General features: G+C 44.6%; 1 protein-coding gene across 5 annotated transcripts in view; it reads right to left on the bottom strand.

Annotated features, from left to right (window-relative positions):
• pus7 (pseudouridine synthase 7) overlaps nt 1-15,620 on the bottom strand; it is a 39,047-nt gene that overhangs the window by 11,199 nt on the left and 12,228 nt on the right. For 4 of the 5 annotated variants that reach the window (XR_010901577.1, XM_067436473.1, XM_067436474.1 and 1 more), the window contains exons 2-6: nt 14,619-14,947; nt 14,405-14,489; nt 12,386-12,499; nt 11,167-11,311; nt 8,565-8,582 (exon numbers count right to left, since the gene is read on the bottom strand). Coding sequence is in view for 4 of the 5 variants with exons in the window: in XM_067436473.1 (XP_067292574.1) it covers nt 8,565-8,582; nt 11,167-11,311; nt 12,386-12,499; nt 14,405-14,489; nt 14,619-14,932 (676 nt within the window). In the remaining variant the exon portion in view is untranslated. The remainder of the gene's footprint in view (nt 1-8,564; nt 8,583-11,166; nt 11,312-12,385; nt 12,500-14,404; nt 14,490-14,618; nt 14,948-15,620) is intronic. The other variant, XM_067436476.1, reaches the window with a different exon arrangement.

The raw sequence follows: 15,620 nt of genomic DNA, 5'->3' as shown, positions 1-15,620 counted from the left end.
AGAGAAGACAGTGGATAAAGGAGGAGAGGAAGAGAAGACAGCGGATAAAGGAGGAGAGGAAGAGAAGACAGTGGATAAAGGAGGAGAGGAAGAGAAGACAGCGGATAAAGGAGGAGAGGAAGAGAAGACAGCGGATAAAGGAGGAGAGGAAGAGAAGACAGCGGATAGAGGAGGAGAGGAAGAGAAGACAGCGGATAAAGGAGGAGAGGAAGAGAAGACAGTGGATAAAGGAGGAGAGGAAGAGAAGACAGTGGATAAAGGAGGAGAGGAAGAGAAGACAGTGGATAGAGGAGGAGAGGAAGAGAAGACAGTGGATAAAGGAGGAGAGGAAGAGAAGACAGCGGATAAAGGAGGAGAGGAAGAGAAGACAGTGGATAGAGGAGGAGAGGAAGAGAAGACAGTGGATAAAGGAGGAGAGGAAGAGAAGACAGTGGATAAAGGAGGAGAGGAAGAGAAGACAGTGGATAGAGGAGGAGAGGAAGAGAAGACAGTGGATAAAGGAGGAGAGGAAGAGAAGACAGCGGATAAAGGAGGAGAGGAAGAGAAGACAGCGGATAAAGGAGGAGAGGAAGAGAAGACAGTGGATAAAGGAGGAGAGGAAGAGAAGACAGTGGATAAAGGAGGAGAGGAAGAGAAGACAGTGGATAGAGGAGGAGAGGAAGAGAAGACAGTGGATAAAGGAGGAGAGGAAGAGAAGACAGCGGATAAAGGAGGAGAGGAAGAGAAGACAGTGGATAGAGGAGGAGAGGAAGAGAAGACAGTGGATAAAGGAGGAGAGGAAGAGAAGACAGCGGATAAAGGAGGAGAGGAAGAGAAGACAGTGGATAAAGGAGGAGAGGAAGAGAAGACAGTGGATAAAGGAGGAGAGGAAGAGAGGACAGTGGATAAAGGAGGAGAGGAAGAGAAGACAGTGGATAAAGGAGGAGAGGAAGAGAGGACAGTGGATAAAGGAGGAGAGGAAGAGAAGACAGTGGATAAAGGAGGAGAGGAAGAGAAGACAGTGGATAAAGGAGGAGAGGAAGAGAGGACAGCGGATAAAGGAGGAGAGGAAGAGAAGACAGTGGATAAAGGAGGAGAGGAAGAGAAGACAGCGGATAAAGGAGGAGAGGAAGAGAAGACAGTGGATAAAGGAGGAGAGGAAGAGAAGACAGTGGATAAAGGAGGAGAGGAAGAGAAGACAGTGGATAAAGGAGGAGAGGAAGGGAAGAGTGGATAGAGGAGGAGAGGAAGAGAAGACAGCGGATAGAGGAGGAGAGGAAGAGAAGACAGCGGATAAAGGAGGAGAGGAAGAGAAGACAGCGGATAGAGGAGGAGAGGAAGAGAAGACAGTGGATAAAGGAGGAGAGGAAGAGAGGACAGTGGATAAAGGAGGAGAGGAAGAGAAGACAGTGGATAAAGGAGGAGAGGAAGAGAAGACAGTGGATAAAGGAGGAGAGGAAGAGAAGACAGTGGATAGAGGAGGAGAGGAAGAGAAGACAGTGGATAAAGGAGGAGAGGAAGAGAAGACAGTGGGTAAAGGAGGAGAGGAAGAGAAGACAGTGGATAAAGGAGGAGAGGAAGGGAAGAGTGGATAGAGGAGGAGAGGAAGAGAAGACAGCGGATAGAGGAGGAGAGGAAGAGAAGACAGCGGATAAAGGAGGAGAGGAAGAGAAGACAGCGGATAAAGGAGGAGAGGAAGAGAAGACAGTGGATAAAGGAGGAGAGGAAGAGAAGACAGCGGATAAAGGAGGAGAGGAAGAGAAGACAGTGGATAAAGGAGGAGAGGAAGAGAAGACAGCGGATAAAGGAGGAGAGGAAGAGAAGACAGTGGATAGAGGAGGAGAGGAAGAGAAGACAGTGGATAAAGGAGGAGAGGAAGAGAAGACAGCGGATAAAGGAGGAGAGGAAGAGAAGACAGCGGATAGAGGAGGAGAGGAAGAGAAGACAGCGGATAAAGGAGGAGAGGAAGAGAAGACAGCGGATAGAGGAGGAGAGGAAGAGAAGACAGCGGATAAAGGAGGAGAGGAAGAGAAGACAGCGGATAAAGGAGGAGAGGAAGAGAAGACAGCGGATAGAGGAGGAGAGGAAGAGAAGACAGCGGATAAAGGAGGAGAGGAAGAGAAGACAGTGGATAAAGGAGGAGAGGAAGAGAAGACAGTGGATAAAGGAGGAGAGGAAGAGAAGACAGTGGATAGAGGAGGAGAGGAAGAGAAGACAGTGGATAAAGGAGGAGAGGAAGAGAAGACAGCGGATAAAGGAGGAGAGGAAGAGAAGACAGTGGATAGAGGAGGAGAGGAAGAGAAGACAGTGGATAAAGGAGGAGAGGAAGAGAAGACAGCGGATAAAGGAGGAGAGGAAGAGAAGACAGTGGATAAAGGAGGAGAGGAAGAGAAGACAGTGGATAAAGGAGGAGAGGAAGAGAGGACAGTGGATAAAGGAGGAGAGGAAGAGAAGACAGCGGATAGAGGAGGAGAGGAAGAGAAGACAGCGGATAAAGGAGGAGAGGAAGAGAAGACAGTGGATAAAGGAGGAGAGGAAGAGAAGACAGTGGATAAAGGAGGAGAGGAAGAGAAGACAGCGGATAAAGGAGGAGAGGAAGAGAAGACAGTGGATAAAGGAGGAGAGGAAGAGAAGACAGCGGATAAAGGAGGAGAGGAAGAGAAGACAGTGGATAAAGGAGGAGAGGAAGAGAAGACAGCGGATAAAGGAGGAGAGGAAGAGAAGACAGTGGATAAAGGAGGAGAGGAAGAGAAGACAGTGGATAAAGGAGGAGAGGAAGAGAAGACAGTGGATAAAGGAGGAGAGGAAGAGAAGACAGCGGATAGAGGAGGAGAGGAAGAGAAGACAGTGGATAGAGGAGGAGAGGAAGAGAAGACAGTGGATAAAGGAGGAGAGGAAGAGAAGACAGTGGATAAAGGAGGAGAGTAAGAGAAGACAGTGGATAGAGGAGGAGAGGAAGAGAAGACAGTGGATAAAGGAGGAGAGGAAGAGAAGACAGTGGATAAAGGAGGAGAGGAAGAGAAGACAGTGGATAAAGGAGGAGAGGAAGAGAAGACAGTGGATAAAGGAGGAGAGGAAGAGAAGACAGTGGATAAAGGAGGAGAGGAAGAGAAGACAGCGGATAAAGGAGGAGAGGAAGAGAAGACAGTGGATAGAGGAGGAGAGGAAGAGAAGACAGTGGATAAAGGAGGAGAGGAAGAGAGGACAGTGGATAAAGGAGGAGAGGAAGAGAGGACAGTGGATAAAGGAGGAGAGGAAGAGAAGACAGTGGATAAAGGAGGAGAGGAAGAGAAGACAGCGGATAAAGGAGGAGAGGAAGAGAAGACAGTGGATAAAGGAGGAGAGGAAGAGAAGACAGCGGATAAAGGAGGAGAGGAAGAGAAGACAGTGGATAAAGGAGGAGAGGAAGAGAAGACAGCGGATAAAGGAGGAGAGGAAGAGAAGACAGTGGATAAAGGAGGAGAGGAAGAGAAGACAGTGGATAGAGGAGGAGAGGAAGAGAAGACAGTGGATAAAGGAGGAGAGGAAGAGAGGACAGTGGATAAAGGAGGAGAGGAAGAGAGGACAGTGGATAAAGGAGGAGAGGAAGAGAAGACAGCGGATAAAGGAGGAGAGGAAGAGAAGACAGTGGATAAAGGAGGAGAGGAAGAGAAGACAGCGGATAAAGGAGGAGAGGAAGAGAAGACAGTGGATAAAGGAGGAGAGGAAGAGAGGACAGTGGATAAAGGAGGAGAGGAAGAGAAGACAGCGGATAAAGGAGGAGAGTAAGAGAAGACAGTGGATAGAGGAGGAGAGGAAGAGAAGACAGTGGATAAAGGAGGAGAGGAAGAGAAGACAGTGGATAAAGGAGGAGAGGAAGAGAAGACAGTGGATAAAGGAGGAGAGGAAGAGAAGACAGTGGATAGAGGAGGAGAGGAAGAGAAGACAGTGGATAGAGGAGGAGAGGAAGAGAAGACAGCGGATAAAGGAGGAGAGGAAGGGAAGACAGCGGATAAAGGAGGAGAGGAAGAGAAGACAGTGGATAAAGGAGGAGAGGAAGAGAAGACAGTGGATAAAGGAGGAGAGGAAGAGAGGACAGTGGATAAAGGAGGAGAGGAAGAGAAGACAGTGGATAAAGGAGGAGAGGAAGAGAAGACAGTGGATAAAGGAGGAGAGGAAGAGAGGACAGTGGATAAAGGAGGAGAGGAAGAGAAGACAGTGGATAAAGGAGGAGAGGAAGAGAAGACAGCGGATAAAGGAGGAGAGGAAGAGAAGACAGTGGATAAAGGAGGAGAGGAAGAGAAGACAGTGGATAAAGGAGGAGAGGAAGAGAAGACAGCGGATAAAGGAGGAGAGGAAGAGAAGACAGCGGATAAAGGAGGAGAGGAAGAGAAGACAGCGGATAAAGGAGGAGAGGAAGAGAAGACAGCGGATAAAGGAGGAGAGGAAGAGAAGACAGTGGATAAAGGAGGAGAGGAAGAGAAGACAGTGGATAAAGGAGGAGAGGAAGGGAAGACAGTGGATAAAGGAGGAGAGGAAGAGAGGACAGTGGATAAAGGAGGAGAGGAAGAGAAGACAGTGGATAAAGGAGGAGAGGAAGGGAAGACAGCGGATAAAGGAGGAGAGGAAGAGAAGACAGTGGATAAAGGAGGAGAGGAAGAGAGGACAGTGGATAAAGGAGGAGAGGAAGGGAAGACAGCGGATAAAGGAGGAGAGGAAGAGAAGACAGTGGATAAAGGAGGAGAGGAAGAGAGGACAGTGGATAAAGGAGGAGAGGAAGAGAGGACAGTGGATAAAGGAGGAGAGGAAGAGAAGACAGCGGATAAAGGAGGAGAGGAAGAGAAGACAGCGGATAAAGGAGGAGAGGAAGAGAAGACAGTGGATAAAGGAGGAGAGGAAGAGAAGACAGTGGATAAAGGAGGAGAGGAAGAGAAGACAGTGGATAAAGGAGGAGAGGAAGAGAAGACAGCGGATAAAGGAGGAGAGGAAGAGAAGACAGCGGATAAAGGAGGAGAGGAAGAGAAGACAGTGGATAAAGGAGGAGAGGAAGAGAGGACAGTGGATAAAGGAGGAGAGGAAGGGAAGACAGCGGATAAAGGAGGAGAGGAAGAGAAGACAGTGGATAAAGGAGGAGAGGAAGAGAGGACAGTGGATAAAGGAGGAGAGGAAGAGAGGACAGTGGATAAAGGAGGAGAGGAAGAGAAGACAGCGGATAAAGGAGGAGAGGAAGAGAAGACAGCGGATAAAGGAGGAGAGGAAGAGAAGACAGTGGATAAAGGAGGAGAGGAAGAGAAGACAGTGGATAAAGGAGGAGAGGAAGAGAAGACAGTGGATAAAGGAGGAGAGGAAGAGAAGACAGCGGATAAAGGAGGAGAGGAAGAGAAGACAGCGGATAAAGGAGGAGAGGAAGAGAAGACAGTGGATAAAGGAGGAGAGGAAGGGAAGACAGCGGATAAAGGAGGAGAGGAAGAGAAGACAGTGGATAAAGGAGGAGAGGAAGAGAAGACAGTGGATAAAGGAGGAGAGGAAGGGAAGACAGCGGATAAAGGAGGAGAGGAAGAGAAGACAGTGGATAGAGGAGGAGAGGAAGAGAAGACAGTGGATAAAGGAGGAGAGGAAGAGAAGACAGCGGATAAAGGAGGAGAGGAAGAGAAGACAGTGGATAAAGGAGGAGAGGAAGAGAAGACAGTGGATAAAGGAGGAGAGGAAGAGAGGACAGTGGATAAAGGAGGAGAGGAAGAGAAGACAGTGGATAAAGGAGGAGAGGAAGAGAGGACAGTGGATAAAGGAGGAGAGGAAGAGAAGACAGTGGATAAAGGAGGAGAGGAAGAGAAGACAGTGGATAAAGGAGGAGAGGAAGAGAAGACAGTGGATAAAGGAGGAGAGGAAGAGAAGACAGTGGATAAAGGAGGAGAGGAAGAGAAGACAGTGGATAGAGGAGGAGAGGAAGAGAGGACAGTGGATAAAGGAGGAGAGGAAGAGAAGACAGTGGATAAAGGAGGAGAGGAAGAGAAGACAGTGGATAAAGGAGGAGAGGAAGAGAAGACAGTGGATAAAGGAGGAGAGGAAGAGAGGACAGTGGATAAAGGAGGAGCACAGACTGAGCTTTTATTAATCGTTTACTGAAGAAAACATTTCCCACCAAAGCTAAATAACCCCCTGTCGGAGCTGCTGGAGCGGCGATTATATCTACAGCTGAGCCGGTTATCAGCAGAGCATCTGTTAAAGTCACAGAATAATTCAATATCAATAATCAATATAACCCGACGCCATATCCCGTCACGCAGAGCTGTAACGCTTCCTCGTGTTAAAAATGTGTTTGTGTGTGTTTAAAAGAAGAGGGTCAGCTCTTTCTTCTCATATACTGCATGCTCAGATATTCATAAAACTAAATATTCTATGTACTATTAAATGCTGGTGAGAATGATCAAAACCCGGGCGGTGGCTGGCAACTTAAAGGCTGGAGGGGAAAGAGTTAAACTTCTCAAGCCCTTTAAGATCATTACTAAAGAGATGTTTAATGAGTCAGTTTATGGCGTAGTAAAGTATTTGTTCAGTAAATAGATAAACAAATATAAACAAAAACAGCATAAATGCATAGTTGAGGAATAAATATCTGATAGATATCACAGGGCTGTCCAAACTGCAGCTGGCCTCAGCAGCGGCTGACGGTCTGCCCAGCGAGACCCCGATCAGCTGCGCTTCATTGGGGACAGCGGCCCTCCACGAGCAGCACTGGACACCCATGGGTCATCACATCAATAAAGTTAAGTGTATTTCCTCACGCAATCGCTCGGTAACATTTGGGCTCTAACCCTAACCCTACTTAAGGGACGATTAAGAGTTAGGCTCAATCAGCAAACACAGACTAATGCCGCGTTGCAGGCGACCCGTCGAGAAGGTTTTATTATTGAATTTAATGTAAAATAAATTCGCATAAGACACGTTTAGATATCAGATGTATGCTGAGGTTGCGGTTGCCCTGTATTAAACCAACGTGCTCCAACATGACATGATCAACAGAAAAGACCTTGGCCTGTGGTGACGTGAGCCAGGAAACCAACCGGAAAAGTAGCTGAAGGTTGCTACCATTTTGGGAAGGCAGCTATGCTACACATGCGAGGTAAACTAAACTAAACGAACTAAAGAACGGGAGTGGTCTGCTGTTGTAGCGCTAGATCGATGTTCTCCCAGTTACGAGTTCTGACGTCACAGCCCGCGAAACAACAATGGCCGCCTCTATGGATGCGGTGTTTATGGAAGTCATACATTAATCTTTATTAAAATAAGGTATTGCTCTAACATTATTTATCCACAAATGTTATGCAAGTTAACCCATCTTTATTTCTATCGCTCTTCTCCAGCGGCGATTGTGTCAGAGCAGCTTCAGTGTTAAACAGGACAATACTGCAGCAGAATTAGATTTGGCTGTACAGTCGTTCTGGAGTAAACAGTGATGTTATCAGCTTATTTTAATTTATCAGAGAGAGACAATGTTGGCAGATCAGTATTATAGTTTATAGAATTAAATAAGATCTCATTCATTAATATTATTTCGATATTTAGTTGAATATCTAACCCTAACCCTAACCCTAACCAAATTTTAATCGAAATGTGATGTTATCAGCTTTTCTAGCGTTAGCAACAATGGCCGCCCCTACGGATGCGGTGTTTATGGAAGTCATACGCTAATCTTTATTAAAATAAAGTATTGCTCTAACATTATTTATCCACAAATGTTATGCACTGTCAGCAGCTCTTCTAGCGTTAGCTAGTTTTCGGTCCATTGAGTGTAAGATTACATTAATACCAAATACATTTCCAAATATACAAATACGGAAGACAAGAACGTGCGGTGAGCTGAGATAAGTTCATCCAGATATTTTAATCCAATCCGAAAACTCGTTTGAAGAACCAAATTATTCAGAGATCAGTTTTCCCAATCAGAAGATCTGGGATCGGTTAAATAATCGCAGGAGTATTAATATGGCCGTAGTGTCCGTGATGACACCCATAGGACTCTGATGAGCCGTTCTGAAGCGTAAAGTAGAGCCGAGCTGGGCGTCGCCATCTTCGAAGCGCATCATCGCGAGTCACGCCCGGATAACGGGCAAAGAAAAGGGGCAAACGGCGGGATGTGGGCGGGGCTAATGGATGTGGGTGGGGCTGAAGGGTGTGGGCGGAGCTTAGGTGACGCAATGACTGTGGACGGCGGATAAATGGCTATCTACCTGTCACTCAAAGTAACCACGCCCTTAATTATAAAGAACTTTAAGTTAAGTTTAACTTTAGATAACATAAACGAATGAGTTATAAAATAATTCACCCCCTCACAGTCGTCATGAAGGGCAAAATTAGCCTTATAGACCAAAACCACAATTTGTCCCAGACTGTAAACATGTTTTTTTCTGCTGTAAGGTTGGGAATATTAACATGGGGCTTATTGAGATTCAGCTCCTTCTGGAGCCGGTCCCTAGTGGCCAGTTTAGGAATTGGGTGTCTTAAGCGAGGTACGAAGAACGGACCCCTGGATTGATATATACGGATATTGATAATTTAAGGGGAAGATTTCCTGCCATCTTTAAATGATGTGGGATTGGGCTTACCTGCGGCGGGTCGCACCTCTATCCAGAGAGAGGAGCGTTGGGAGAATAAGAGAGCGTTAGGACGCCAACACACACACGGATGAAGTTAGCAGTGTTGGGGAAAGTTACTTTGAAAAGTAACGCATTACAATATTGCATTACTCCCTTAAAAATTAACTAATTACATTACTTAGTTACTTTTTAAGAAAAGTAATGTGGTACATTTCTTTTGCGTTTTGTTACTTCGACTGGGCATTAGTAATATTTTTGAGCAAATGACAATCTTTTTTACACCAAAAGTAGATAATAAGCCTGAGATAACACTTACTTCACCAATAAATAAATAAATCGGACTCATTAAAGGTCAGCAGCAAGTACATTTTTGGTCAATAAAGTGAGATTGAATGCATACAAATATTTGATTTAACATATTTAATTATTGGAGGTTTGCATAGTATTCTGATTTAGCATTTTACAGATTTGATTAATTGTAAGGAAAACTGAATCGTTTATTTTGAGATTTGAGATTGAGATTTAGTAAATGCACGCTCCCATTGGGCGTAGATCCACAGTAACCCTCATGTTTACACGCAGCGACTCCACGCTTACGGTTTGTCTCAACATTAGGACCAGAGAACGGTCAGTCAATAAATGGGAAAATAAAGCAACTTGCGTTACTTATTTGAAAAAGTAACTCAGATATTTTGTTTTTAAAAGTAATGCATTACTTTACTAGTTACTTGAAAAAGTAATCTGATTAGGTAACTGAAGTTACTTGTAATGAGTTTCCCCAACACGGACAGTTAGCATGCGCGGATGAGTGCGATTCACCGTTCCGTTTCCATTCAACTTCTTGAGAAGATTCGGTTTGTGAAGCTACACTGAATGAAGCACCAAACAGCTGATTGCTTACGCACTGAACAGGAACAGAACGGATCTGATATGGAGCATCATCACTGATTCTTCTCCTCACATGCACACATCAGTGGCGTTAACATGCACGCATGCACACTAAAGCCTTGTTTATACCCGACGCGGCCGCACGAGCACGCTGCAAAAATGCCATCAAAAGTGCGAGACCCCATTCTGCAAGCGAAGAGCCACGAGTTCAGGCGAATCTGGCTGAGAGTGACCGGCACAGTTTGCACGTCTAAATCAGTTGCTTATATTTACAAAACGAGCCAACAATAGCAAAAAAAAGCCCTTTTAAAGGGTTAGTTCCCCCAATAATGAAATGTGTCATTAACTCCTCCCCCTAATGTCGCTCCACACCCGTAAGACCTCCGTTCATCTTCACACACAGTTTAAGATATTTTATATTTAGTCCGAGAGCGTATGCAAGTGTATGCACACTATACTGTCCATGTCCAGAAAGGGAATAAAAACATCATCACAGTAGTCCATATGAGACATCAGTGGGTTAATTAGAGTCTCTTGAAGCATCCAAAATACATTTGGGTCCAAAAATAACAAAAACTACGACTTTATTCAGCATTGGCTTCTCTTCCGCGTTTGTGTTCAATCCTCAGATAAAGATTCAAACGGTTATGAGTCAGTGAATCGATTCATGATTCGGATCACGTGTCAAACTGCTGAAATCACGAGACATTGTGATCCGAATCATCAATCAATACGCTACAGTATAGTGTGCATTCACTTTCATTGAAGGAACAGAATAACTCTCAGACTAAATATAAAATATCTTAAACTGTGTGTGAAGATGAGCGGAGGTCTGACGGGTGTGGAGCGACATTAGGGAGAGGAGTTAATGACAGAGGTTTCATTTTTGGGGGAACTGACCCTTTAATTTAGTTGTATATACATTTTGATGTAATGTCCTGTACAAAACTTCTTTTCACCGATGTTTCCTGATGGTTTATAGAACGATTACACAGAGTCATCCTCTGACGTTTCTAAGAATATAACGGCGAGCGCATCGAGTATTAACGGGCTCGAGTATAAACAAGGCTTAAAGGGCTAGATCAGCCAGAAATGTAAACTGTGTGATTAATTCCTCCTGTGGTTGGCCAGCCGTCAGACCTCCGCTCATCTTCACACACAGATGAAGATATTAGTGTTGAAATCCGATGGCTCAGAAAGGCCTTCATTGACACCAATGTCATTTCCTCTCTCAAGACCCATAAAGGCACTAAAGACGTCGTTACAAAGCCCATCTCACTACAGCGGCTCTACAATCAGTGATGAAGAGGCCAGAATAGAGTTAGTGCGCAAAAACACTAAATAACGACTTATATAGTGATGGCCGATTTCAGAACAAAGCTTCGAACCGTTATGAGTCAGTGAATCGATTCATGATTCAAACCGTTATGAGTCAGTAAATCGATTCATGATTCGGATCACCAAAGTCACATGATTTCAGCAGTTTGACTCGCGATCCGAATCATGAATCGATTCACTGACTCATAACGGTTCGAAGCTTTGTTCTGAAATCGGCCATCACTATACAAGTCGTTATTGAGGTCATTGACGATGAACGGAGGTCTGACGGGTGTCCAACAATATTAGGGTAAGTTATTAATGACAGAATTTACATTTTTGGTTGAAATAACCCTTTAGAGCACTGTGGCTGAGAGCTCAGAGCAGGTTCTCCAGCAAACCGCACCTGCTAGTGCTTTCTGGCCGGCTGCATGATAGGCCACGATGACCTTCTTCCCATCTCGGTCCTCAGTCTTGGTCTCCAGGCCGGGATAAAGCGTCTTCACGGCTCGGTGCAGAAGAGTGCGCTTCTCCTTCGAGTCCTCCTGCACCTGAAACACATCACCAGTCATCATCAAGACCCTTTCACACCGGACGCCATTTTGACGCGCAGATAATTTGCGCAATGTGTTTATTTTTTGATCAGCTGTGTGTGTAGTGAGCGCTTCCACACCGAACGCGACTGTGCTGCGGCGAAAAAACAGCATTTATTTTTTTTCATTCTGATGTCGATTTTTTTTTACTCTAGCGGCGACAGGAACGGCTTCAACAAATCACACACGAGGAAACAAAGGCGAGGAAATGTCCAGTTGATGTCAGGAGCGATTCACTCAACATTAGCCTGTGCCAGGTGTGGCGTTCCTCAGATTACAGCTGGAGTTCTAGTTAAAGCTGTACAGCTGTGTTAACAGATAGCAATAACTTTACCTTTTATAAATTGTTGATTTTTTCCTAAACCTTGTGTCCGTGATTATGGAAAGTGAACGTGTGTCCATCAGCACATCTGTGGGACCGAAATGTTTGCATTGTGACTGAACTGGAAACATCTGCTCCGGATCGATTGGTTCCTGAAGTGTGTGTTAGTCTCATCAGATGCCATGCTAACGCTACTGTTACTCAAACTGTCCCTTTACTTTGTAAGTGCAGACCCAGCCATGATAAAGGTTTAGCTCCTGTACAAGATTAGGGTTAGCAGACTCCCCTTCAGACTCTGTTCTTTAAGACTGGGTGCACCCTAAACCTTCTCGGTCTCTGAAATAAAATGAAAAGCTTTTCTTCACTGAATGATGAAGTGTCTGCGTTTTCTCAGCTGTCGCCGTGAATGTTTAGGAATGTTGGAGCTCTGAAACGTCGCAAATTCGTGTTGCGGCTGATGTGAATGGATTTAACGCAAAAAATTAGTTTATTCGCTTCGCTTTTTCGTTACGCGTCCGGTGTGAAAGGGCCTTTAGCCTGAGGATGAAACATTGGCCATCTCGTTCATTGATAAATTCATCACTAAAGTGATGTTCACATAAAAATGACAATCTCTTGATCAAACGATGAATACACCACATCAAGAGCATGGAACGCAGTGTTATGATTTATTAGCGGCACAGAGGTGTGTGTGTCCTGACGCGCCTCACCTCGATGGCCACATTTCCCTCTTTGTTCTTGAAGAGCTGAAGCTCGGTCAGCTGCTGCTTCTGCTCTTCTGTCAGAGTCTGAGCCTCGGCCGGATCGAGCTCCGGAGACGCTTCCTGCGGCACATGGAGAAAAGATTCCTCAAGACAGCTCTGGCATATAACATCATCTACAATGATCATACTAACCCCATATAACCCCATCTATCCTAACCCCATTCCAAAAAAGTGTGGACACTGTACAAATTCTGAATAAAAAAAGGATTGCAATAACTTACAAATCTCATAAACTTATATTTCATTCACAATAGAATATAGATATACAAAAAAGCGAGACATTTTGAAATGTTATGCCAAATATCGGCTCATTTCGGATTTCATGAGAGCTACACATTCCAAAAAAGTTGGGAAAGGTTGCAATATGAGGCCGGTAAAGTTAAATGGACATATGAGGAACAGCTGGAAGATCAATCTGCAGCTTATTAGGTCCATTGGCAACATGATTGGGTCTAAAAGAGCCGCTCAAAGTGGCAGTGTCTCTCAGAAGACAAGATGGGCAGAGGATCACCAATTCCCCCAGTGCTGCGGCGGACAATAGCGGAGCGATATCAGAAAGGAGTTTCTCAGAGACCCTGAAACAGAACCTGAACCTAAAGCTCAATCAGAACATGAACCAGAACCAGAACCTTGTGCAGAACCTGAAACAGAACCAGAATTTGAACCTGGAGTTGAGCCTGAAACAGAACCAGAACCTGAAGCTCAGTCTAGATCTCACATTTGGACAAGACACAACACACACACACACACACACTGGATTTAGCCATTTAAATCTAAAGGTTTAATAAAATGTCCATTAAAACAAGATGTATGACTCTGCTTTTCTCAAGTCAATCTTCACAGGGTTAAAATATAATAAACATTGCAGTTGGAATAAAAGGGTGTCTCCCGCGGATCATTGTATGTCAGCGATAAAGAAGTTAATAGGCTATATTGACCTCTCAAGCTGTTCTCAGGGTTTTTCCTACATTTAAATTTTTTGGCGGCCGCAAAAACAAATTTTTGTCCCACCAAAGCCTTATTTGATGAGTTATTGTGATTTATAAATTGATGTAGATTACTAATGCGCGTGACCGGGCGCACGTTAACTGAGTTAACTCTCTGTCTTCTAAACCATCACCGTAGCTCTCTCACTCGCGCATATCAATCAAAATCAGCTGAACTGACACAATGGTAAAAGCTCGGAAGACCGAATCCATGCTCCACGTGGCGCAGTCGCACAATATCTTCCCTGAATTACTGCTGAATGTGAATTGTGCTTAAAAAACGCACTTCTCTTGACAGACGTTTTGCACACACAGCTCACATAAACCTTACTTTCAAATAAACTGAAAAATATCATTATGAAGTGTTTTCTGTGATGTTAAATCTTTTGCGTTATTTTAATAGTCTGGAGACACTCATAACGCGTCCACTTTTGTCCGATTCGCGAACTAATGACTCATTTGAACCGATTCATTTTACTGAACTGATCTGTCCAACACTGAACTCTTGAATCGGTGTGTAATCAAAACAATAATACCATGGGTTATACCTACCCTACCCTAACCCTAACCTAAAACAATAATACCATGGGTTATACCTACCCTACCCTAACCCTAACCTAAAACAATAATACCATGGGTTATACCTACCCTAACCCTGACCTAACCTAAAACAATAATACCATGGGTTATACCTACCCTACCCTAACCCTAACCTAAAACAATAATACCATGGGTTATACCTACCCTACCCTAACCCTAACCTAAAACAATAATACCATGGGTTATACCTACCCTAACCTAACCTTAACCTGGAACAATAACACCATGGGTTATACCTACCCTAACCTAACCTTAACCTGGAACAATAACACCATGGGTTTTACGTAAGCTAACCTAACCCAACCTAACCTAACCCAACCTGCCACAATAATACCATAATCTGTGAATGCCCTGATAAGTGAGTAACCCAGGATCTCACCTCAGCATCCACGGGAACAGACAAGTCATTCAAGCCAACGATCTTCCCGTCTTTATTGATCTCATGGACCACGAAGTCTGAGTACCTGAATAAAAACAAGAGGACATTGATTGATAAACACTGGGCAGTGCTTACAGTGCTCACACACACACACACACACACACACACACACACACACACACACACACACACACACACACACACACACACACACCTCTCTTTGAGGATGCCAGAGAAGCCCTTGTGCTCGCTGATGAACTTGTGAATGCCCACATCTGCCTCACTGAGGCCGTGCTTCATCATGTCAGCGAAACTCTCCTCCTCCTCCTCCTCTTCTTCCTCATCCTCCTCTTCTTCATCCTCTCCTCCTCGGCTCTCCTCTTCCTCATCCTCTCCTACCCTCCTCTTCCTCTCCTCCTCCTCTTCCTCGACTCTGACCCTCTTGGCAGCTGGATCCGGATCCGCATCAGAGAAGGCTCGTTTCTCGCCGGTCAGAACAGGAACAGGTGTTGGCTCAGGCTCTTCCATAAATGCTGCCTATTTCTGCATTGTGTGTAAAAAAAGTTCATGAAGTTGTTTCCTAACTGGCTGTCTCCTGCTTATGCTGTCCAACACATCGGCATTACATTTTTCATGTAATCATGTACATTTATGATTAGAACAATTTTTAACAACTTTGCCCTCAGTCAAAACGATTTGGCTAGCAACAAATGATAGATTCAAAGGACACCACAGCTATAGGAGGACACAACACACTGCTATAGGAGGACACAAACACAGATATAGGAGAACACAAACACTGCTATAGAAGAACACAAACACACTGATATATTTGGACACAAACACATTGCTATAGGAGGACACAAACACACTGCTATAGGAGGACACAAACACACTGCTATAGGAGGACACAAACACTGCTATAGAAGAACACAAACACACTGATATATTAGGACACAAACACTGCTATAGAAGAACACAAACACACTGATATATTAGGACACAAACACAGCTATAGGAGGACACAAACACTGCTATAGGAGGACACAAACACACTGATATAGGAGGACACAAACACTGCTATAGAAGAACACAAACACACTGATATAGGAGAACACAAACACACTGATATAGGAGAACACAAACACACTGATATATTAGGACACAAACACACTGATATAGGAGGACACAAACACTGCTATAGGAGGACACGCAC

Source organism: Pseudorasbora parva, chromosome 25, assembly GCF_024679245.1.
Source record: "Pseudorasbora parva isolate DD20220531a chromosome 25, ASM2467924v1, whole genome shotgun sequence".
In the NCBI taxonomy this organism is placed as follows: domain Eukaryota; kingdom Metazoa; phylum Chordata; class Actinopteri; order Cypriniformes; family Gobionidae; genus Pseudorasbora; species Pseudorasbora parva.
Note: the sequence above shows the minus strand (reverse complement) of the source record. Positions and strands in the feature narration are given on the sequence as shown.